The sequence below is a fragment of the Gymnogyps californianus genome, chromosome 10, assembly GCF_018139145.2.
Source record: "Gymnogyps californianus isolate 813 chromosome 10, ASM1813914v2, whole genome shotgun sequence".
Taxonomy (NCBI): Eukaryota; Metazoa; Chordata; class Aves; order Accipitriformes; family Cathartidae; genus Gymnogyps; species Gymnogyps californianus.
Genome location: NC_059480.1, coordinates 30,054,416 through 30,077,621, shown reverse-complemented (window position 1 = coordinate 30,077,621; position 23,206 = coordinate 30,054,416). Strand labels below are relative to the sequence as shown.

General features: G+C 41.1%; 1 protein-coding gene across 3 annotated transcripts; it reads left to right on the top strand.

Annotated features, from left to right (window-relative positions):
• Positions 1-567: 567 nt before the first annotated feature.
• HPS3 (HPS3 biogenesis of lysosomal organelles complex 2 subunit 1) lies at positions 568-22,524 on the top strand. Of its 3 annotated transcripts, none has more exons than XM_050902146.1 (17): positions 568-790; positions 1,605-2,099; positions 3,611-3,788; positions 6,834-6,919; positions 8,110-8,302; positions 8,562-8,643; positions 10,868-11,022; positions 12,464-12,572; positions 12,783-12,964; positions 13,315-13,492; positions 14,117-14,347; positions 16,109-16,294; positions 17,471-17,659; positions 18,200-18,307; positions 18,669-18,875; positions 20,192-20,282; positions 21,449-22,524. In XM_050902146.1, the coding sequence occupies exons 1-17, from the start codon at positions 568-570 to the stop codon at positions 21,574-21,576; spliced, it is 3,021 nt and encodes a 1,006-aa protein (XP_050758103.1). In that variant the 3' UTR covers positions 21,577-22,524. The 3 variants fall into 3 exon arrangements, with proteins under 3 accessions (XP_050758103.1, XP_050758102.1, XP_050758104.1); XM_050902145.1 differs by having other exon boundaries at positions 3,602-3,788; XM_050902147.1 differs by lacking the exon at positions 1,605-2,099 and having other exon boundaries at positions 3,617-3,788.
• The last annotated feature ends 682 nt before the right edge of the window (positions 22,525-23,206 follow it).

The window sequence follows — 23,206 nt, the reverse complement described above, 5'->3', positions numbered from 1 at the left end:
TGTTTGAATGAATATAGCTTTGTGGGCACTTGGAAACAGTTGAATTGTAGGACACTCAGCTCGGGTAAAAACGGCCGACCCGCTATCTTAATTTTTTTTAGTCCTGAATCCTGAAAAGGAGAAAAAACTTCAGCGTTTTGGTTTGGGTTTTTGTAGTTTGGGTTTTGGTTTTTTTCCTTCCCTGCATGTTCTGTAGAACCAGGAGGGAGAAAAAGGGCTACGTATGCTGAAGACACCCAGAAGTGAATTATTTTCAGAAGTACTTGTGACTGATACCTGCAGAGCATACCGTGTATGCGCAATTTACGGGGTTCCAAAGAAGGAGTTGCTGTGTGTAAAGCCAAGAATGCCTTTCTTTCTGCATCCAGGGGACCGGCGGGTCCCCGCTGGCGGCAGCCGGGCGCACCGCCGCTGGCGGCAGCAGCCCCACCTCGGGGCCGTGCTGCGGCCGCCGCGCGCCGCGGAAGTGTACGTGGCGGCGGCGGCGGCCCGTGGCGCCGGGCGCGGGCGCAGGCGCAGGCGGTCTCCGGGCGCGCTCTGCCGCCGCAGCGGGGCTTCTCGGGGAGCATGGTGCAGCTGTACAACTTGCACCCGTTCGGGTCGCAGCGCGTAGTGCCCTGCAAGCAGGAGCCGGCGCACTTCTGCTGCGGCCGCGATGTGCTGTTCGTGGCCAGCACGGCGGCCAGCTGCAGGGTAGAGGTGTTCGCCGTGCGCGAGCAGGGCCGCTGCGAGCCCCTGGGCTCCTTCGCCACGCTGGGTCCCGTGCTGCGCATGGCGCACAGCCAGGCAGGTCAGTGTCGTTGGCCGCTGGGGCCGGGAGTGCTCGGCTGGGGCGGCTGCGACGTGTCCGGCTGCCGTGCGGGGAGAGGCCTACGGGCTCCGCCGGGCGGTGGCGGGGCGAGCGGAGGCGCTGGGGCTCCGCCGGGGCGGTCGCGGCTCGGCGGGAGGAGGGCCTGGCGCTCCCCCGCCGCCCGTCCGCAGCGCGGCTGCCTCGGCGCTGAGGGCGGGTTCGGGCGCTCCTCGTGGGAGCGGGCCGGCTGCCGCGGGCCGGCGCTTGCTGAGGCGCGGGCTGCGGCCAGAGCTGTGAGGGGCTGGAGGTGCTCGGGCCCGTAGGGAGTGCGTGGCCGGGACATCGCCTCCTTCGCCGTCTTCCTCCGCCCCAGCCGGAGTTTCTGCTCCTGCCCTTGCGGTTTTTTTGATTTCAGAGCACAGGGCGGGTGGTCACTCCAGCCGGTCCCACAGCTCTTCATGAGTCTGTGACTTTCCCTGGTCTTTACGGAACAAAACGTTTCCTCGTTAATGGATATTGGGGGGGGAACACCTTGTCTGCAATCACAACTCATGAAGTGGGTTCGCTTAGGAGTTAGTCTGGACCTAGATCTGTAAGTCCTTTTTATTTTAACGGTGTGTGAAGTGTGTTCCACCCCGCAAAGAAACTTGCATTTTGGATTTCGTTAGAGAAATATTGCTGAAAACTGTTTTGGGAATTCTGTGTAAGAGTTGAGAATTTAGGATGTTCTTTGTAATGTGCTACAGCAGGTGAAGAGCTCAAAAACTGTCACCTATTCTTTAATGATATATCAGTACCACTGCTTTCTTTTAAGGAGACTATCTGGTGACAATTGAAGAAAAAAGCAAAGCAACTTTCCTAAGAGCGTATATGAACTGGAGATGCATGTCTGCAGGGAGTTCTCGTGTTTGTGTTCGGATGGTTGGTCACAAGATGGAAGAGTCATACAGTGAGACCTTAAGAGAACAGATGTCAATTGTAGAAATGCCACTTTCGGATCCTCCGCTGTGCGTTTCATGTTGTCCTGTAAATGGAGATCTTCTTGTGGGCTGCAAAAATAAACTAGTCATGTTCTGTTTGAAATATCTCGTCATAAACCAGAATTTGACTGTGTTAGACTTTGAACGCTCCTTAATTTTACACATTGCTAACCTCATTCCTGCTGAAGTTGCATTTTGTGCCAGACATATAGCCGTAACAACAGAGCTGGATGTTCTGATCCTGAAACTGGAACTGGTCCAGCAAAGTGCAGACGGGACAGAGCAATGTGCACAGAGAGTTAGTACACTAGAAAAGCCTGTGGGTGGAGGTAAGTACAGAAATTAAATTTATTTCCAAAAATCTGCTAACTGATTCTTGTTATTCTCAAAGTAGAATCATAGAATGGTTTGGGTTGGAAGGGACCTTAAAGATCTTGTTCCAACCCCCCTGCCACGGGCAGGGACACCTTCCACCAGACCAGGTTGCTCAAAGCGCCATCCAGCCTGGCCTTGAACACTGCCAGGGAGGGGACATCCACAGCCTCTCTGGGCAGCCTGTGCCAGTGCCTCACCACCCTCACAGTAAAGAATTGCTTCCCAATATCTAATCTAAATTAGATTAAAGTAGGCTCAAACAAGGTCATTGCCCTTTCCAGATCATCTTAGGACTGTCAGCTGAATATTCTAGTGCATGAAAAGTTGTACTACCTGCAGTTGGAGGTAACACTTAAAACAAATATGCCATCATTCTGCAGACATAGAATTAGGTCCCTGTTTTAGGGTGCCACCATGGACCAAATCAAAGCAGTAGTAGTTCAGTGTGCTATGTTCAGAAAAATGATTCTGTCAGTGTCACTGCCCAAATAACTGTGTCTCTTCTAAGGGACAAGTGGGAGGCCAAAAGGAAGAAGCATCCCATAAGCCTTGAAATGGACCATGCATACTGGCTTACACATTTAAGAATGCTTCTGTGGCGATGCATATGCACTTTTGTAACTGTTAATAGGCTCAGAACCTGCATAAACAAGGTGTCAGCAAATTCACCTTTTTCAGTCCTTTGTCTTATTCAGGGGCTTGCCTTACAATCCAAGAAATCCCAGAAATAGATTTACTCAGTAGATTTCATTCCTGTGTATTGCAACAAATCAGTCCATATGTAATCAATTCCCACCTTTCCAAAAGTATCAGATGAACACCAAAAAACCTTAGGAAAACCATTTATAATTGAAGAAACTTAAAACAGAAAAGGATGGTCTTTTAGAAATGGAAACTGTATCTAGAAAAAGTTTAAAGGTAAGTAAGACTTGGCAGATAGGGAAAATATAACCTGGAATGTTCTTCATTGAGTGAAGATGGATCTTAATTCAGGTAATGGCATCCTGCCCCTAGTTGTTTTTATTACTAAAAACTAAACAGAAAAGTTCAAATTACTTTCTGAATGCTGATAGGATTTGCTTTCCAGAACTTACGTGAGTTTAAGATAACACAACTTTCTATCATAGCTGCCTTTTCCTGCTTAAAACCTCTCCAGCCAAATGACAACATTTTTTGATGGCCAGCCGTTTGCAGCACAGGTTGCCTTGGACTTGCCTTATAATGAACAGTTTACCTGTTCTTTCAGAAATCTTGACTCTTAGGTATTCAGACTGTTGAGACTTAAATGAAGGATTGTTCTCATCTTCTAGCATAGCTGTTTGCAAAATCTCATGGCTTGAGGAAGCCAGTGCTAGCTAGGTAGCTGTAACTGGAGTATTTAATTGATATTGTGTCATATTTTCTTACTGCTAAATGGAATGGTTTGAACAATTAATATAGCATTTTCATTGTTAAGGTGTAAAAGATGAAGGCCCTTCAACACATACTTTGCAGCTTGAATTGGATGAGTTCATCATATGTCAGAAGCCAGTGGAACTGCTTGGGGAAGAGAGTAAGCTATGTGAGATACCCATCACACTGGAATCCACAGAGTTACCTACAGAAGACACAAAGTGCTTCCAAGTACGGTATCTGCTTTTCAGGTATTGCAAATGTATTTTCCCCTTTATGGGTTAATTTACTACAAGAAACCATAATGAGCTGTGGCTCACGTCTTGTTGAAAGAAAAATCCTGGTATTTTGACTTCTGAGGTTTTTATAAGGTGGTTTTGTTTTTTTTTTTGCACTGAGGAAATAATGTGATACCAAAGAAAGCCCATTTTTTAATAGGATAGAATATTTCTATTTCGTTGCAGTTGGAAGGGGCCTGCAACAATCATCTAGTCCAACTGTGTGACCACTTCAGGGCTGACCCAGTGTTAAAGCATATTGTTAAGGGCATTGTCCACATGCCTCTTAAACACTGGCAGGCGTGGGGCATCGACCACCTCTCTAGGAAGCCTGTTCCAGTGTTTGAACACCCTCTCAGTAAAGGAATGCTTCCTAAGGTCAAGTCTGATCCTCCCCTGACGCAACTTTGAACCATTCCCAGGCATCCTGTCCCTGGATCCCAGGGAAAAGAGATCAGCACCTCCTTGTCCATGTCCCCTCCTCAGGACACTGCAGAGAGCAATGAGGTTGCCCCTCAGCCTCCTTCTCTCCGAACTAGACAAACCCAGGCTCCTCAGCTGCTCCTCACAGGACATGCCTTCCAGCCCTTCACCAGCTTTGTTGCCCTCGTCTGGGCGCATTCAAGTACCTTAACATCCTTCTTAAATGGTGTGGCCCAGAACTGCACGCAGCGCTCAAGGTGAGGCCACACCAGCGCTGAATACAGCAGGACAACCCTCTCTCCTGACCCGCTGGTGATGCTGTGTTTGATGCCCCCCAGGATGTGGTTTGCCCTCTTGGCTGCCAGGGCACGCTGCTGGCTCCCGTTGAGCCTGCTGCCGACCAGCACCCCCAGGTCCCTTTTTGCAGGGCTGCTCTCCAGCCACTCCTCTCCCAGTTTGTGCTTGTGCCTGGCATTACTCCGTCCTAGGTGCAGAGTACGGCACTTGGACTTGTTCCGTTTCATGCCGTTGATTGCCTAGTGCTCCAGTCTATCTAGATCCCTCTGCAAGGGATCTTGTCCCTCAAGAGTTAACAGCACCTCCAAGCTTGGTGTTGTCAGCGAACTTGCTGATGGTGCATTCAGCTCCTGCATCCAGATGATTGATCAAAATACTGAACAGCACTGGCCCTAGGATAGAGCCGTGAGGAACACCGCTGGTGGCCAGTTGCCAGCTAGATGTAGCCCCATTCACTACAACCCTTTGAGCTCTGCCGTCCAGCCAGTTCTTCACCCAGCGCACAATGAACCTGCTCATCTCACAGTTGGACAACTTTTGGCCTTGCAAATCCTCAGTTTCATTTTATTTGGGGAACGTGACTAGTTGTTACAATTAAAATAGAATAGAACTTTGGTGGTTTTGCAGATCTAGTGATGTTTAATGTCTGCTTTCGTCATACATCCTTGTATGCTGTGAAGAGCATGCGTGGCAGCTTCTCTTGTGATGTATCAGAAAGGATGGTCTTTTCTCAACATATAGAATGACAGAATCATTTAGGTTGGAAGGGACCTCCTGAGACCTTCTAGTCCAGTACCCCACCCCCTCCCTTCTCAGGCAAGGTCAGCTAGAACAGGTTTTTCAGGACCCTGTCTAGTCAGGTTTTGAGTATCTCCACAGATGGAGGCTCCACAACCTCTCTGGGCAACCTGTTCCAGTGTCTGACCACCCACAGTTTTTATACTGTTATGCTGAACCAGCAAAACCAAGTTTTACACACCTTATTCTGAAGCAGCTTGTGTCCAATTCTGTTACTGTTTAGAGAAGCCTACTTTAAAGGATTACACACAAGACTGATCAGCAGTCCTGTCTGTGTAACCTTAATCAAGGTACTGTCTTCTGTTTATTTATTCTGCATCTTTCAACTCCAGCTGAAGTGATACTTGAGTACCTCTAAAAAAAATATCCTCCCTTTCTTCAGCTAGCAAAGGGAGTTTACCAAGTATCTTAAGCACTAAGAAACTATACTTTTTATTTTGTAAGTGATCAAAGCCATTAAACTTTTATCCAAAACTGAGGAAGAATTGATGTCACAGTCCAGCAGTGAATTCCAAAGCAAAGCAGGAAAAAGGATGACATAATAGGGAAGAAAAGTAAGATTGGAGATTGCAACATGTTACATATAGCTCAGCTGAATAAAAAGAGAGGGAAAAAAAGGTTAAATTGAGGTTCAACTAAATTGCAACATGTCTTCCAGTGATCCCAAACTTTGATATACATCTTGTAGACAAGCAAAGAAAAAGGATTTTGGTTGTAAGAACTCAAGATAGTTGTCTCTAGCTGTGCCACGTTGTCCTGGTTTCGGCTGGGATAGAGTTAATTTTCTTCTAAGTAGCTGGCACAGTGCTGGGTTTTGCATTTAGTGTGAGAGTAAGGTTGATAACATGCTGATGTTTTAGTCGTTGCTAAGCAGTGTTTGTATTAAGGACTTTTCAGTTTCCCATGCTCTGCCAGCAAGCAGGTGCACAAGAAGCTGGGAGGGAGCATGGCCAGGACAGCTGACCCCAACTAGCCAAAGGGCTATTCCATACCATGGAACGTCATGCCCAGTATATAAACGGGGGAGTTGGCCGGGAGGGGCGGATCACTGCTGGGGCATTGGTCAGCGGGTGATGAGCAATTGCATTGTGCATCACCTGTCTTTTCTTGGGTTTTATTTCTCTTTTTTTGTTGTTATATTCCTTTTCATTACAATTATTGTATTATTATTCTTAGTAGTATATTTTATTTTACTTTAGTTATTAAACTGTTCTTAACCCACGAGTTTTACCTTTTTTTTTTTCCCTTCTCCCCATCCCACTGGGAGGGGGGAGGGGGAGGCGGCTGCGTGGTGCTGAGTTGCTGGCTGGGGTTAAACCACGACACACATGCTTCTTGGCATTGCCATGCTAATTACATTAGTAGTAACAGGGCACATTGTTGTTGAGTATTAAAACATCAGCTATGCCTGTTATAGCTAGTCCTGTTTACTTGTCCAAAGTCGCTCGTAATAACTTCTCACTGAGATCCTATGTTATTCTTTTGGATTTTTTTCTCTAGACGTTTTACACCTGAACAGTCGCCTTTTGGGTTTTGTGAAGAGACCAAGTTGCACTCAGTTCAACTGCTTCCTGTATACCAGACAGGTATATGGATATGCATGGATGCATTATGTCCTGTGTCACAGGAGACCTGGGGAAGGAAGGAGCTTCTCTGTATATTCTGTTTTGTACACTGTTTCTGTATGATTTGTTTTTAAATTAAGGTCTTTCCTCCCTTTTCAATGATTTAAACTAAGCTTCTACTAACAAAAAAAGTCTTTAAGTTTCTCCAAGTTCTGCATAAACCTTGAACTAAAATATCAATTTACCACACCAAAAGAGGAAGACTAAATCAGCTTTTATCAGTTCTCTACTGATTAATTTTACATCACAAAACAGTCACTCTTTACATTGCATTAATAAAATTATCCTCAGTGTTATAAGGTACTAGACTGCCTCTCATTAGTCAACAGTGGAAATCAAAGTAGTAAACCTTAATAATCATTAAGATACAGGTTACCTTTCTGCCAGGCTTTAATTAAAACTGCAAGGGATGAATGCAGATTTTAGGGGTTCACTAATACACACTGGCTCAAGCCCCAACAGACCTATGGAAAAATTTAATGCTGTATGTTATCCATCATCTTTACTGACTGCTCACCCAGTTTGTGGTTGTTGTCTGTCTGCTAAGTAGCAAAGCGTTATTTAAGTTGCAGCTGACTCAAGAGAATGAGCTACTTGCCATTTAAGTCCAGCTATCTTATGTTCTCTTGTGATTTACAGTCTTTGACAAGAGGGTCTGTAGAATCAGCCTTTACCTGCTGAAGTAGTTTGATAGATAAATTCTGCCATTCCCAGCCTTTCTTTCCCTGAAGTGAGGACCTGTATTTTGGTGCACTGCAGCTGCAGCTCTGGATGGGCATTCATCCCAGCTCACAAGTAGTTGTCTAGGATCAGGCTGATCATTCAATCCATGGATGCTTAGTTGTGATGAATCTGCCAGGACTCTCAGATGCTGTTACATCTATAGAATTTCTTCACTCGGTGGTACATTCACACTTGTGTTAAAAATGCCTCCAAATGAGATAACATGACATACAAATTTTTGACCTGTGCACTGATCCGAGCTGCACACTGATATTCATGTAGTTCTTTTTCTCTTCACTAGCTACTAACAAAACCAGTCTGCAACCTGGGCAGGTTTGATAGTATCTTTTAGGCATCAGGCTTGCAAAAGAATTGCCAGATTTTGATTTATGAGGTATATAAAATGCCTTTCTTATTGTTACATCTAGGAAGTTCTGTGACAGCCCATGAGGAAACTGAGAACAAGAGAGAACTACTGAGTCTCTTTTGCTTTTTCTCTTTACCTCATGTTGGATATCTCTACTCTGTTGGGAAGTTAGTAGAACTGATTTCTACTTACCAATATTCAGAGAAATCAGAGCAGGCAGTTCTCACTCCACAGTTCCTGCACGTCATTACAAGGTACTACGTTTATGATTTTGCTGATAGTATTACTACGTTTCTCTGTGCTGCTTCCCACCCCCCCACCCCGATATGTCCTTCATAGCCTCCTGGAATTCTCTGGGTAGGCTCGTGTGATAGTGCAGCATGCCCTCCTGCTTAGACTTCAAGACCCATTTCTAAAAAGGAAAAAGATCTGATTCTCTGTAGTCTTGGCTACTGGATTTTTGCAAGTCTTCGGTTTTTTTCTTCATCGTTGTGGTTTCTACTTTCCCTCTAGTGAGAACCTGCAGTGTTTCACAGTGCGATGCAGTGCAGCAGCAGCTCGTGATGAGGATCCATATATTGATACGACAGTGAAGGTGCACCTCTCTTTATCTTGCTAAAAGAATGGGGGTAGTAGTATGGCACTTAGTTTCCTTATGTTTCATTCTGAAATCCTGTTAGTTTCTATTGGCTGAACCAATAAAATAACAATCAAAAGTAATATTTTACTTCAATCTATGACATATTGTATTTTAAAGGTCTACAAATGTCTCAATGAAACAACCTATTATTGCCGTTTAAGATTCTAGATCATTAGTAGAAAGTTTTCAAAAACATCAAAAGCTATAAAATCACTTATATTTTAAGCTAAATTCCATGCTTTCCTGTATAAATCTGAATGAAGGGTGCAGAGTTTTCCCTTATTGCAGCTGATGATGTTTCTCTCTCTCAGATGTCCTTGAAAAAACAGTTTTTGTAAGAGGAGTGTAGACACTTGAACAAGTCTGCTACCAGATACTTAGTGCGTGTTTTTTAGGAGGAGGACTTTTGATCCTTGGAGGTCTAGACTTTTCCCCTTCCTTAAATTGCTTATCAGTAAAAATCTATTGAATTGTGAAGATTGGGATATACCTTAATAAAAATATCAGGAAAGATAGACTGAAGTATATTTTAAGTTAGCATTTAAAAATTCTTTTGAGCATGTAGGCAGCAGACATAAAGAAACCACAGGACCGTAGAAGTATTATAAAATTTTCAAGAGCCAAACATGTATTCTCTGCTCTCCGTAGAGGTACTGAGATAAAGAGTACAGACACGTGACACAATCTGTCCTGTCCCTTCTCCAGTCTCGGCTTTCTGTGTTTTCCCTGTGGGTTACATTCAGTCCTTCACAATTCCTCCAGTCAGGGAACAGGCTGCCTCCTGCCTCAACAGGAGGTTTGAGGAGGTGTGCATATAGTGGTAGTCTGCAGGCTGCAGTCCCTCGTGGATGTCCATACTGCAGCTTGCCCTCCACAGGGTGCAGACCCACGCTGGCATGGGTCCTCCATGGGCTGCAGTCCCTCAGGGAAGTCCCTGAGGGACCCTGGTACGGGTCGTCCGTGGGCTGCAGTCCCTCAGGGAAGTCCCTGAGGGACCCTGGTACGGGTCCTCCATGGGCTGCAGTCCCTCAGGGAAGTCCCTGAGGGACCCTGGTACGGGTCCTCCATGGGCTGCAGTCCCTCAGGGAAGTCCCTGAGGGACCCTGGTACGGGTCCTCCATGGGCTGCAGTCCCTCAGGGAAGTCCCTGAGGGACCCTGGTACGGGTCGTCCGTGGGCTGCAGTCCCTCAGGGAAGTCCCTGAGGGACCCTGGTACGGGTCGTCCGTGGGCTGCAGTCCCTCAGGGAAGTCCCTGAGGGACCCTGGTACGGGTCGTCTGTGGGCTGCAGTCCCTCTGGGGTGCTCCTGCACTGGCGTGGGTTGCCTACAGGCTAAATTCCTTCAGGGGTGTTCCTGCCCCAGTGTGGAGTTTGAAATGTGATGATGATGGTTATTATTTGTTGTTACTATTTTTCCTGCTGTTTTTTTACATCAGTTTCAGAGCTGGCTGGTTCTGGTTCTGACTAGCCCAGGGCAGTTTAGAGCCTCCTGGTCTCCGCTGCAGCCCTCTGCCTCTTTACGAGAAATTTTGAGGTTTCTTCAAAAAGCAGGGTACACATATGATGCTGTGTTGCCTGGCTTCACTGTGTATGTTCATTTGTAAATACGGTATTTTATCTTCTTAAAGCTGCAAATTTAGAATATTTCTGGGCAAATGAGGTGGCATTTTTCCATTTTTAGTCCAGTATAGACAATATGGTAAGTTTTACCTGAAAGGTGCATATTGAACAAATCAGGGATGTAGTACTGGGTATGTAATGTACCAGTAGGCAAGCAAATATAATACTTCTATCTATGATTGCTTTTTATAAGCAACTGAAATCAAGACTTTTGTAACCATGGCAGGCAATCTTTTAAAACTTGGCCAAATTCAAACTACTTGGGATTAAGTTTTCCATGTCAGGCATCTCCCTCAGGCTCAGTTATTTTGAGACACACAGCTAAAACTGTGTAGTTGCTTTGAAGAGTGAAATGATTTTTTTTTTTTAACCCATTGTTAAATGATTTATGTCATAGTTTTATGAGTATTTTTATTCTTGCTTAAGTGAAGCACTCAGAGTTAGGAAAGAGAGTGAATGTTTTTAGTGTCAGACTGTTGGACAAAAGTTACTTTTTTTTTTTTTTTTAGACTCAAAGTACATATTAACTAAAATTACAAAACAATCACTTTCCTTTATAGGCTTGTCCACCTGTTGCACTGGATGTCTGCACATTAAGAATGCAGCTTTTTATAGGACCAAGAGCTATCTGTCATTTCAAAAACCATATAATTCTTTTGACTAAGGCAGACACGGAAGATATTACTGAAAGAAGAAAGCCTACGAGAAGGATGCTGTGAGGATTTGTGTCTTTTGGGGAGATGGTATTTATAGCTCTGTGTACAGTGCTGAATTTGTGGGTGTTGAAGAGAGGTTCTTCTGTGGAAAAACTGTTTGGAAATAATTCCCTAGTTAGTGCATGAGAACAGAAATCAAGCATTTATTTTTTTCAATTCTGCTGTATTAACTGACATAGAAGAAATGAGGGTAGGTTCACAAATGCTTGGAATCAACAAAATAAGTTACTCAAGATTGTAAAAAACTTAACTTTCGTAAGTAATGTTAAAATAACATTACTAAGAACGTATCTCCTACTGAGAAGAAAAAATATTTATCTTGAGAAACAAAAATATGTAGGAGTACCAAAGCTACAAGCTAACAAAATGTGTTGTAGCACAAAATGAAAATGTCTTACATTTGACTAAGGGTTCTTTCCAAGAAAAGTTATGAACATCACTGCGGTAATCCATGACAAAAGAAAGATCGGACTTTGGCCCAAGATACTCTTGTAGCATGTATGTAGCCAGAGGCATTTGTGACTTTTTATCTGTTTCCGTGAGAACTGCTATTCCCATTCTTTTTTGAGGGCTTGTCATAAAACAGCTAAACAGCTATTCTAAAACAGCTCTTCAGAAATCACATTTATTAAAGTCAGTTCAAGTTCATTAACAAAAGTGGGACAGCTGTAGTTGATTGAAGAGTTATTTGAACCAGTATGTCTTAAAGCCTAGAACAGACGTTATTCAGGAGAATATGAGGATAAGCACATCAAGGAGAATGGTAATTCAAAGTACTGTAGTTTTCTGTGTATAAAGCACAGTTTCTTCTGCCAGTTGTGTTGTTTCAAATATTATAGTTGGCATTTGAGGAATATACGCTTTTTGCCTTCTGTAAAGAACGTAAGTTGAACAAATACTAGTCTACTTATAATTTGAAAATAAAGATGTAAATATCCCAGAACAGTTAAAACAAAACCAAAACCAAAAAAAAACCAGAACAAAAAGAGTCTGTGTTTTCTTACAGTGTTTTATCCTTGGGGCATTACAGACCTAGCCATTGTGTTAGAGTAAAAGCATTCAAGTATTTTTTTACGCCATGTCTTGGCAAATGCTTTAATAGAGCTGCAGGAGCAAACATGCAGTAAGTCCTTACAGAAAGTAAGTAAACATCTTAGCCAATTTGAATTACTTAGCTTCCTGTAAGTATCTGATACTACCTGGTGTTAAGCCCGGGAGAAGATGTAGTAGATAGTTTTGATGATGTTCCTGGTGTATGAATGTGCCTATCCTCATTCTGTTATTAGCCATTATGACTTAAATTCACAGCTCAACTCTCAAGCGTTTACTAGCCTGCAAACATACCTATTTATGCATTTAAATTATCAAGTGAGGGGGGTTTTTTTGGCTGCATAGTGTTTATTTGGGCACTGACAACTCAACTCTTTTCCTTCTCTCTAGTTCCAGAAAGGCTGACAGCATCAAATCCAGAACAAATTCTGAGTCAGAGCCTGGTTGGAATTTATATATTATAAACACTGTTTCAACCATTCAGCTTTACAGAGAAATGGTATTGCCCAACTCCTGCTTTTGTTGTTTGGTGACTAAAAATAAGTGCTATTAATTAATCTCTGATGCATGTCATTACTGAATATAATGTAATGTATTTCTCATGAATAGCCCATAATCCTATTTCAAATGGCTGCTGCCCTCATTAGAATTATTGCTGTATGTTCTTAATTTTTGCCAGCAGCTTGAGGATATCCTGTGTCTGTTCTAGGTAGATTATAGCAGAACTTACGAAAATGTGAAAACTGAGAGCTGCATCCATCTTCTAAGTGAGGCTCACTTACTGGTCAGAGCAGCTATAATGGACCCTCGTTTCCTTAAATCAGATGAGAAAGAAGAACTTCTAAGAGCATTCAGAGAAAGTTGTGCCTTCTTAGGAGACTGCTATAGCAGGTATGTTTCAGATGTCAGAGTGATGTAGGTGAGCTTTTGTTCCCAATAATGTAACCTTAAAACAAAAATCCATCATTCTTTGCTGTTCTACGTTAGTATTGCATATATAATATAAATCTTTACGTTCTATGAAAACAGCTTAATCTAGTCATCTCTTCGGTATCTGGTTGTCTTTATTGTCATTGAACACAGAATACAACATTATGTTGCATATGAGCTATGTATTTGCAGATATTGGCGTGTCTGCAACTTTGTTTGATGTATTATTTTAGTTCTTACAAACAGTGATGGCAAAAATGTTGCCCTTAGCTGTTTTGTTCTTTTTTTTTGTTCCTCTCTGTTGCCTTCAGGTTTGACACAAAGGATTACCACCTTGCTTTGCCATACTACAGAATGTCAGGTTTATCCATGACTGAAGTTTTAAAGAGGCTAGTTTCAGAAGATGATGAAATACAGACATATGAGAGAGGATTTATATTTTACTTAACTCACTCTCTTAATGAAGATTTAAATGAAGAATTAAGTAAGGTAGAAACAAGGTGGTTTTTTTCTTAATCTATTGATTTAATTCTGATTTCAAGAACTGTGTATCAAATTTTAATTAAATTCCCTTTGAAAATGCTGAGCTGCTTATTTAGTTTTACAGTTGTTCTTTTTCACGTGGTTTTTATTTTCCCGTTTTTGTTGACAAAATAGCAAGCAGTAGCTATGATGCTTTGGGCTGCTTTCAAGCAACATATTATGGGTTTGGCTATCATGATGCATGTTGCTAATGATCTGGTTCCCACTTGCACACAGAGACACTTCTGTTTTAGGAAAGGTCTGCCTCAAATGTCTTTCATCTCCCATTTCTGTAACAAAACAAACTGTTTCTTTGAACATTGCCAAATTGTACAGGTTGGTAAAACCAATTCACTGTGGTGGTGGATATTCTCCTAGCACCCCAGAATACAAGCTGAATCACTGCTGGTTAGAGATCCTTTACTTTTACCAGTAGGGAGGAAAGACGCAGGAAAGGCACTGTGATTTGAGAGCTAAGCTGTACTTGTCTGTTTTATAAAAAGACAAAACAAAACCGCAATACTTTCATATGCCATAGAAGATTGTGTATCTGGAAAGGTCTAAACTGTCAAATGGCTTTTATTTCAATAGGAATCAGCAAATAAAGTTCTCAGAATATTCTGTCTGGCTGACCCTGTGCAGCTGCCTCATATCCTCTGCAGCCCGTGCATGAGAAATGTATGTCCTTTGACAGCTGTGAAGTATCTTCAGAAAGTAGAAAAGATTATGCCATCAGTGGTCCTGACACTTACTAAGGCTTTCATGGCTCTGAAAATGGGAGACCTGATGATGTATGAGCATGAGATGGGGTCCTACAAGGAGGTAAAGTATGCTGAAAGCATGAGCTATCAATGCTTTACAAAGCCCAAGTGAGTAGGTTTAGCTTGTAGTTGTATTTTACAGTAAAAGGAACTTTCAGTCACTCCTCTTCCTCCTGATATGCTGTATAGGCTCCACTGAATGTCTGCAGCAACAGTAGAACCGAGGGCTGGCATACACTGGGACTGTACTGTTTACTCTGCAGGTAGAGTAGTCTTGGCAAAGCCTTACCAAATAAGCAAAAGTTTTGAAGCTGTTAATTCTTGATAAATTAAATGCTGTTTCCCGGGGTGTAACAAGCTCTGCAGAGCCAGTGCTCTTCAGCAGTATGGCAGTGTTGTATAGTAGCATTTTTACACCCCTCCCTGTAATTAAAATGTGATATGCCCATGAAAACACCATCTGTATGCAAACAGCCCTTACAAAATTGCTCTTGAAGCAGAATGTCCATGGTGCACACAAAGTTTCTGTATACAATTTCCCATCTTTCTTATGGGGAATCAAAGCACTTAACCCTTATTAAGATCAGATCAGAACCTAATTCAGTGCTATCAAAGTAAGGATTCCACATCAATGAGGGAAAAATGTTAGTGAAGCCGTCTCTGCCATAGATGTTCACATGTGGTTTTAGACTGAGACCAGTCTGTAGATTACGTCTTGTTAAGGTTGATCAGGACTGTTGACTATTCAAAGATGACAGAGCTTGAAATACAGACTCTTTCTAAGAGTGAGATATTGGAGGTCTAAAAACTTTTAAAATAAAGTGATAGCTGTTCCAAAGTTAGAGATCATGCTTTAGTAGGAGAAGTCCTGGAGAGCTTTCAAAGTTAGCAGTTTTTGAATTGCAAGGTGGGAAGTGTGGAGAGCTGTTTCAACAATGATATTCAGCACTGCCTGCTTTCTAACCGTTTGCAGCACAGTCAAGTGAAATTGCCATGTTGTGAGCAAACATACACATTCTACTGCATGGATGTTATTTAGAGAATGAGGTGGCTGGGGGTTGGGTTTGGGTTGTTTTTTTTTTCTTTTTAATCTGACCTATTAAAAAAATATTCTATTGCACCTCACCTTTAAAAAGCATTTTGTTGCAAAGTAGAAAAAAAAATAACACTTTCAGAAAGATAAAGAAAGGAAAGATAGTTTGTATGCATAGCGGGGTGAAGTCTGAATTTTCCTCCTAGGTCTGCCTTATATTTCCTGTGTAATTCATTTAATCTGCTTAGGCATCATTTCCCCACTGTCTTTAAAGTGGAAATAGTATCTTGTCATGCTTACCTTCAAAAGCACTCAGATATCCAGAAGCAACTTACTGTTGCACATAGTGCAGCACATTTTGGTCATTGTTTCAGGGGTATTTTCAGAATAAAAATCGTACTTTAGCAAAGTAGTCTACTGAAATTTAGCAAAGTAGTCTTGAAATTTCAGCCAGTGATTTGTCAGAACACCATGTGTATTGAATGTCTTGGATTTTGTAGTGAAATCTATCTTTCTTATGTGCACAGTAACTCCAGATTTCAACAGCATGTTTCAGTGTTCAGGCAAACGGCCTGTTGCTCAGGAGTCACTGCTCTGGCACGTGGTTTGGAGCTTGGTCTCTAGAGAGCTATTCTATAAATTGTAGAAAGGATTTATTTCCTTCCCCTGACTGTCTTTCCTTCATTTCATCTGTCTAAACTTCACTGCCTGAGGAAATACTGAGTTTGCTGAGTTGAATCATATGTGGATTGAATTCTTTACCTGATTTATATCTGACTGTGTTTGTAGACAATACTGGCTTGTGGCTTCATTGGGCAACCAAAACTCTTGCGACAGCATAAGGAAGGAATTGTTATGCCAACTGAGTTTGCTTTTCACCTGAAGGAGATGCAGCCTGGTTTACTGGTGGCTGCCGCTGTGGCTTTACATGAGAACAATAAAATTGAACTGGAAGAAGCAGATACCTTTTTCAAGGTTGGCATGTGATCATTTTTTGCTTCTAGTTTTCTCATAGTGGTATTGTCATGGGTAAGCAAAGCAGCCTCGGTTACTCCTTCACTCACATTTCAGCATTTCTTCAGAAAGAGGGAGATGAGGGTTGGATATATTCCAGTCATGATGACTACAGAGTCAGAAACTGGACCTTCTGGAAAGAAATACTGGTTAAATCAAGAAAAAAAAAAAATTCCATTAAGTTCTTTGTTTTGACCCTGTCATTTGAATGGAGAATACTCTGATCTCGGAGATCTTTCAGTGGCTTCCTAGTAATTGGGCTTCCTAAGGCTGCTGAAATTTAATGGAATTTAGATAAATCACTTCCATAAGCTCCTTTTGAAGAAATCATTAGGATTGAAACATAGTTCTAAAGAATCAGACTTAAATATGAAGGTATATAATATTCTGATGTTCTGTATAAATGTCTGAAAGAAGGGTGAGTCACTGCAGTTTATGAGAAGAAAGCTAAATAGAATAGTTTTTCTGGTGTCACTGGAGTTTTCTTTATTTAGATTGGGAATAAACAAACCTCTTTTCTTTTCTCTACAATGAATAACATTGTTTGAATTAAAATGATGTATTCTTCAGTGTAGGTATGTTGCAGTCTATTATCCGTTACGTGAAAGACCTGTATTAGAAATACCAAGTCATGAAACTCAGATTAGAGCAAGTGTTGTTGTTTAAAGCCAGTTGGAAACCAAGTAAAAGTCCTTTTTGCTGACACACCAGACCTTAAAGCATCTCCCTTGTGGGTCCTACCGTTATACTGAACTGAGCTACACAGCATCTCTTATCGTGGCCTTTAGATTCTTCTTTCGAAGACACCTGCTTGGCTATTGGCATATATAGAATCCTCCAAGTTAGCAGTCTGTAAATACTTGCTGACATTTCTGTCAGTGGAGTAAATCTTGAAGAAGAAATCAAACCTGTCATTTAGAATTGATTACCTTAAAATCATTCCATGAACTTTTTACTTTGCCTAGCACTGTATTATGTAGAATCACATCCATTAGAAATACATCAAGACAAAAAAGGAACCAAAATTCTGCTTCTAGTAAAAGTGAAAAACTGTTCCTCCTGTCTCTTCTAACTTCTGCTACTAATAAGTACCATAGTCTGTGCTAACTTGCTGTCTTCTAACATTTTTGTTCTTAGATGTTGTGTAGTAACAGTGAAAACACTATTCCTCAGCTCTTAGTGGATTTCTGGGAAGCTCTTCTTGTAGTGTGCTCTCAGGAAGAAATACTTCAGGAGCTTTTATTGAGGGTTACTTCTCAGTATGTTTGGAGAATATCAAAGCACCACCTTCCTGAGACAAAGCCATTGAAAACTACAGAGGATCTGGTAAGTATACCGCTCAGAGGAAGTTTTATGACTGCATTGTCCCTCCAAAATCTATCCAAATACTATCCTTAGTATTTTAATTCTGGACAGCTTCTCTCTTAAAAGAAGCAAGACTGAAAGCAAATAAGGTAGTGTGCAGTTACCAAATAGGTATTGCTGGCTCTGGGGAGTCCTGCTCTTTGGGGATGTTTGCACATATACTTCCAACAGGAATCTCAGCTCTGGATAGAAATAAGGGCTAAAACGAAACAATGAGAGTTTGTCAGGTGGAGTGTTTGCAATTTTACAAAGCTGACTAAATGAGAAAAATGAGTGAATGGTTGGTTTTAAAGGATTCTGAATGGGAAATCTGAAATACAGAATTAAATAGAAGTTTCCAGTTTATTTGTTACTAAACGGTATGAACCAGAAGAAAAAGTAGCTGCTATTCTAAATTATGCTATTTGGGAGTAAAATTTTCTTCACTTGTGGCAGGTTTCACATGGAATTGTCACTAACAGAAATATTTCTTTTGTTGCAACTTGATTCTGTCTTGTATAGATAAACTCCTGTAATCATTTTGGGTTGATTTTCCCATGGGTAACTGCCATAATGTCAGTGGGATCTCCATCTGATAAAGATTACCATGAAGATATCTCAAAACTACAGGTATGAAACCCTTAAATCTTACTGTTTACAGCTTAGACCATTCTGCAAATGTTCACGTATGTATGAATAACTTTCTCTAGCGGACTACCCTCCCCCTTGCCCCCCAGGTTATCCACGTTGAACTAAAAGGCCCATTGAAATGATGGAAGAAAAAAGTACTGAAGAGATATGTCGATAACAATTATATTTACATTTGCAGTCCACTCTAAACTTGCTTTCTCAGTTTCCAGTAACATTTATTAAAGGACGTAGTATTTCAAAATCATTCCGATAAGTAAGGGCTTCTGTTCTAGGTTATGGTTAGCATTCTTTTGCAAAGTTTGTCGTAAAGCCAAACAATACTTTTTCTTCTTGTCTTCAGTCTCTTTTGTGTGGTCAGTCAATCAATATAGCTTCAGCTCTGCCTGTCTTGGAGCCTCTGACAGAGGCTGGCAACGTCGGCCTCACCATCCATGTTCTCTGCAATACCCGTCTGGGCAAGTACGAGGAAGCCATTGACCAGCTTCTGAAAAGGTGTCCTGATGCAGCTGTATTATACGCTCAGCACGAGCTGAAAGATGACAGTCGGGTGAGCTACTTTCGTTGAAGTTGTTCAGTATTTTTTGTTTTGTTTTTTTCCTAACTAAAATGCTATTGTGTACGGAAATGACTCTGGATGGATCAAATAGCCCAGCTTTCAGACAAATAGCTTAGCTTGCGTTGAACCTCTTACTTGGCATTTAAATTCCATAACTCAGTCCCCACTAATTTTAATGGAATATTTTTTTCCTCAATTTCTTCTGTGACTTCTTGTATTCATTCTAGTAAATTTAAAGCATAGTCTTTTCAGATGGCAGAGTGCCTCAGAAAAGGGAGAGTAGTATGTTCTTTTTCCACTGTAAATTAAAAACTAGCTAGTTTCTCACTAATCAGTGTTCTAAATTGTTTGACAGTGTTTTGTAAAGTGAAATTTTAGTGATAAGCTAACTAATAGATAACATGGTCCTTCAAATAAAAATCACACTTAAATATGTTCTTCCTGTGTTCTAGTGACATTTTCTGACCTTATGACATCAGAATGGTACTGGTGCACTAGTGGAAAGATTATGTTCTTTATGTCCCATTTTCCCCTTAGGCCTTTATACAGTTTTAATTTTGCAACTGATTTTATTCCAGTGTTCCAGGAGTACAGGAGTTTATTTCCATTGCCCATCACAGCTGCTCAATTAATTGTGCAGAGTTTTGCTGGCCAGAGTCAGCAAAGGTGATCCGCTACCAGATGGATGTACTAGAACTCTGTTCAAAATCAGATTTGTGCTTTTTATTCAGATCTGAAAATAAGTTTGATTGTTTCCACGTTAGTTATAGAGTTGAATGTGAGGTTGCAGTACAGAATCTGAACACAGGTGGAAGAAAAGAGTTCCCACGTTTAAAAAAGAAGGAAAGAAATCCCTTCCCTTCTCGCCATTCTTATCAACAAAATTATATGCAAAACATAATTCACTGCTACAGCTGTTGGAAGTAGACAGATTAGGTCAGGAGACAGAGCAGTGTTCTTATAGTAATGCTATATCCACTTTGCATGGAGCTGTTCGGAGGGAAAAACCTTCCTTTTCTGACTTGCTAATTATGTGATTTTTTTCTCTTGTAAACGTTTATCTATGGGGCACTAGGGGGCATTGTGTAAAAATGTTCCAGTAGAAAAAGATTGCACTGAAAATTGAAAAATACATGTGCAAAACCACTGCATTTCAAAGCATTATATAAATTAATTATTGAGTTCATCGTAACCTACCTGTATTCGTACACATCCAAGCTTAGATCAGTGTATTTTAGCAGGTCTTTCATATTCTTAATTGCAGTCCTTGTTAATTTACACTTTTGCTGTGGGTTTTTGTGGATTAGGCTGTGTGGTGGAACAAGCTGCTTCCTGAACTTTGCAAGAGAACCAGACTTACTGGAAATGACTGCCCTGTTCTTATTTCATCACTGAAAGGTAAATCAATTGATTGCAGCTTAACTCCAGAAGTCTTTGTACGTCATCTAACATTCTAAATACTGTTGAGGCTAAGGACTAGTGATGTGATAATTTGGAAAAAAAAGGGGACCTTTTTCTACGGTTAAAGCTAATGCAGCTCAGCAGGCTTTCTAGTCATTAGCACAGGATTCTGCAGTGTACAGTGTGTTGCCTCACATAAAAATCATGGCATTCATTTTGTGTTGAAAACAGTTAAATTGTTGGAATTGTATTGTTTCTATAGAAAGAATAGACACCGTTAAAATTACTAAATAGAATTAATAGTTAGTAATTGTTTTTTTTTTTTCTAGGTTGAATGACTCTATGGTTCTAAGCAATGACAGCTAACAAGCTACTGTTGATAACCCAGTGGGTGTTTAAGTGTGTATTGATGATTAGGTCATAGACTGAAAAAACTACTATGTGTTACTACTAGACATAGAGAAACGAACCCTGGTAGTTGATGTAGTTAGTCCTATTGCTGTATGTTCGTAGGAAGTCAGTAATACTGTGTATAGCTGAGGGGCCAGTGTGTTTGTTTTGACAGAATAAGAAGATTGAATAAAGCACATTTTTTTTTTTTTTAAATGCCAATGTAATGCCTGAGGGCAGAAGAACGGCGTCATGGGGTTGCATTGTGCCGCACAGGTTGTCATGCTCTATCATAAAGTTCTAGTTTCTAGTGCTAGCAGTTTTTCTTTTGAAACGTTCTCATGGAGTAGCTGTGCTGTAATCGGTTAAGAACATAATGTTAAACAGCTTGGTCTGAGAAGCTGCTTGCAGAACATCACATTTTACAGATGCAGTGCTGAGCTAGGCTACTAGTATAGATTTCTAGAGCTTCCTTTGCATTTGATACAAAACATGTGAAGTACGAGATCAGACTTCCATAAGCATTAGTGCCACATGTGGACCTGACGAGTGAAGATAGAGGTATGGTTTTAATCTGAGACATAATTTCCGTTTACTTTTGAGATTTCCTATAGTTGTATTTGTTCTGAAATGGGTGTGTCTCAAATTTCATTCCAGTTGCAGTATTTAGATAATTTGACTACTTCAATTAGTAATTACATTGTTAATGTTTTTCATTTCTTTGTTCTAAAACCAAAATACCTAAACAAGATTTTCTCCCATGTTCTGAGCAGAAACTTTATCAGTTGTTGCAATGGAACTTGAACTAAGGGATTTCCTCAGTCTTCTACCAGAGGATGGAACTGCAGCATTTTTCCTTCCACATCTTCTTCACTGCAGCCAGAGGAAGCCGCTGACCTAAACCAAAGTCTACTATGTCCTCAAATACAAAGAACGTGCTGGAATAAAAAAGTAAATGAAACAAACAGTAGAACTACATATAAGGTACCGTGGGACTCCCCTCACATAAATCACTTTGTTTCTCAGTTGAAACCTTATGACAACTGTTGAATGACAGCTATTGTCTGAGGCAAAGCATTTGTTTTGAAGGTAATACTATTACACTCTGACAAAGGTCAGCAAACCAGAATTCCTGCAAGGTAGAACTGAACGGTGGTTGACTGGTAAAAACATAGCTATTCAACTGTTAGGCTGGATCACTCATCTTCTCAATGCGGGTGAACTTATGGCCAGAGCAGCTAGAAAATACAGACTGTACCGTACAATTGGACATACAATGTTCACTGAAAATAAAGCAGGGAGTCAGTCTTAATTCTATGTTAGTTAGTTGGATCACTGACCTAGGGAGGAGTTTAAGCTCAGGCATGTGTCTGTGTAAGCGCGTGCCTTACTCTTCCAAGTGGAATTGGGCCCCACTTACTTCATTTTGCAACATAGACATTCCCTTGAATTCCAGCTGGCAACACCAGTCAGCTGCTCTGTCATCTTAATTACGTACCCATGCAAATGTTACACTGAAAATGTTTTCATTTAGCAATTCACAAAAAAAGGCCATAAAGAGAAACGAAGTGTTCCCAAGGGGAGTGGAAGATACAGACTACCGCTTGCTTGCTGGTTTTTGTTTTCTTTCTTTTCCTGTTGTACTCAGGTAGTAGACAAGCATTTGAACTATCGCTAGGCCACAAATGTAGCTGAAAACTCTTATTTCTTCTAGTTTTTTTGGTAAGTGTCTCAGGTATTTGCACATGTATGTACTGATGTTTGTCTTTCTTTTGGGCAGAAAACATCCTTCTGTTCCTTCAGCTGGAATTCAGTCATAATAAACTGGCACAATGTTTATGACCTTCTTATGAATGCAGTTTGTTTTTTTGAGAATCTACCACAAATAAAACAATGACTCCATGATCCCATAACCATCTAAAGGCCTAATTAGCTGACATTGACTATCAAATCCATTTTCACTGAAGCAGTAATATTACTTAAACCTGTAGAAGTCAGTCAGAAGAGATCATCTACATTGCAAATAAAATATATTTGGAAAAAAAAGAAGAAAAAATAGTTTAACTTATCTGTGTAGCATTCCTGCTACAGCTGAAATCAATGATCTAATTTACTAATTCTACCTTAAAAAAGGCCAAATCGATTTAGGCTTGTTATGGAGAAGCAATTTCCTTTGTTCTGGTAGCTGTGAAGCCCAAATGTTTTACTTCGCCTGCCTGTCCCATACATCCTTTCCTCTCGTTTGACACAGGTCTAACATACGTGGAGTTGGGTATTAAAACACAACTGGATGGCATGACGATACCTGCTCTTACTGCTTTCATTTTTGACCAGCATCAGTCGTGCACTAATACTGCTGCTTCCATCTGTCAAGAAATGCTTAATTTGCCTAGGTCTGCGCCACATAGCTAACAGCAAAATGATTGCACTGCAGGAGTTGTTTACGATTCATCAGAGCAAAGCTCTTAGGTATAGTGGTCACTGAATTTTGCCCTTCACTGTCTGAATTTCATCAGGCTTATTTCAGCATA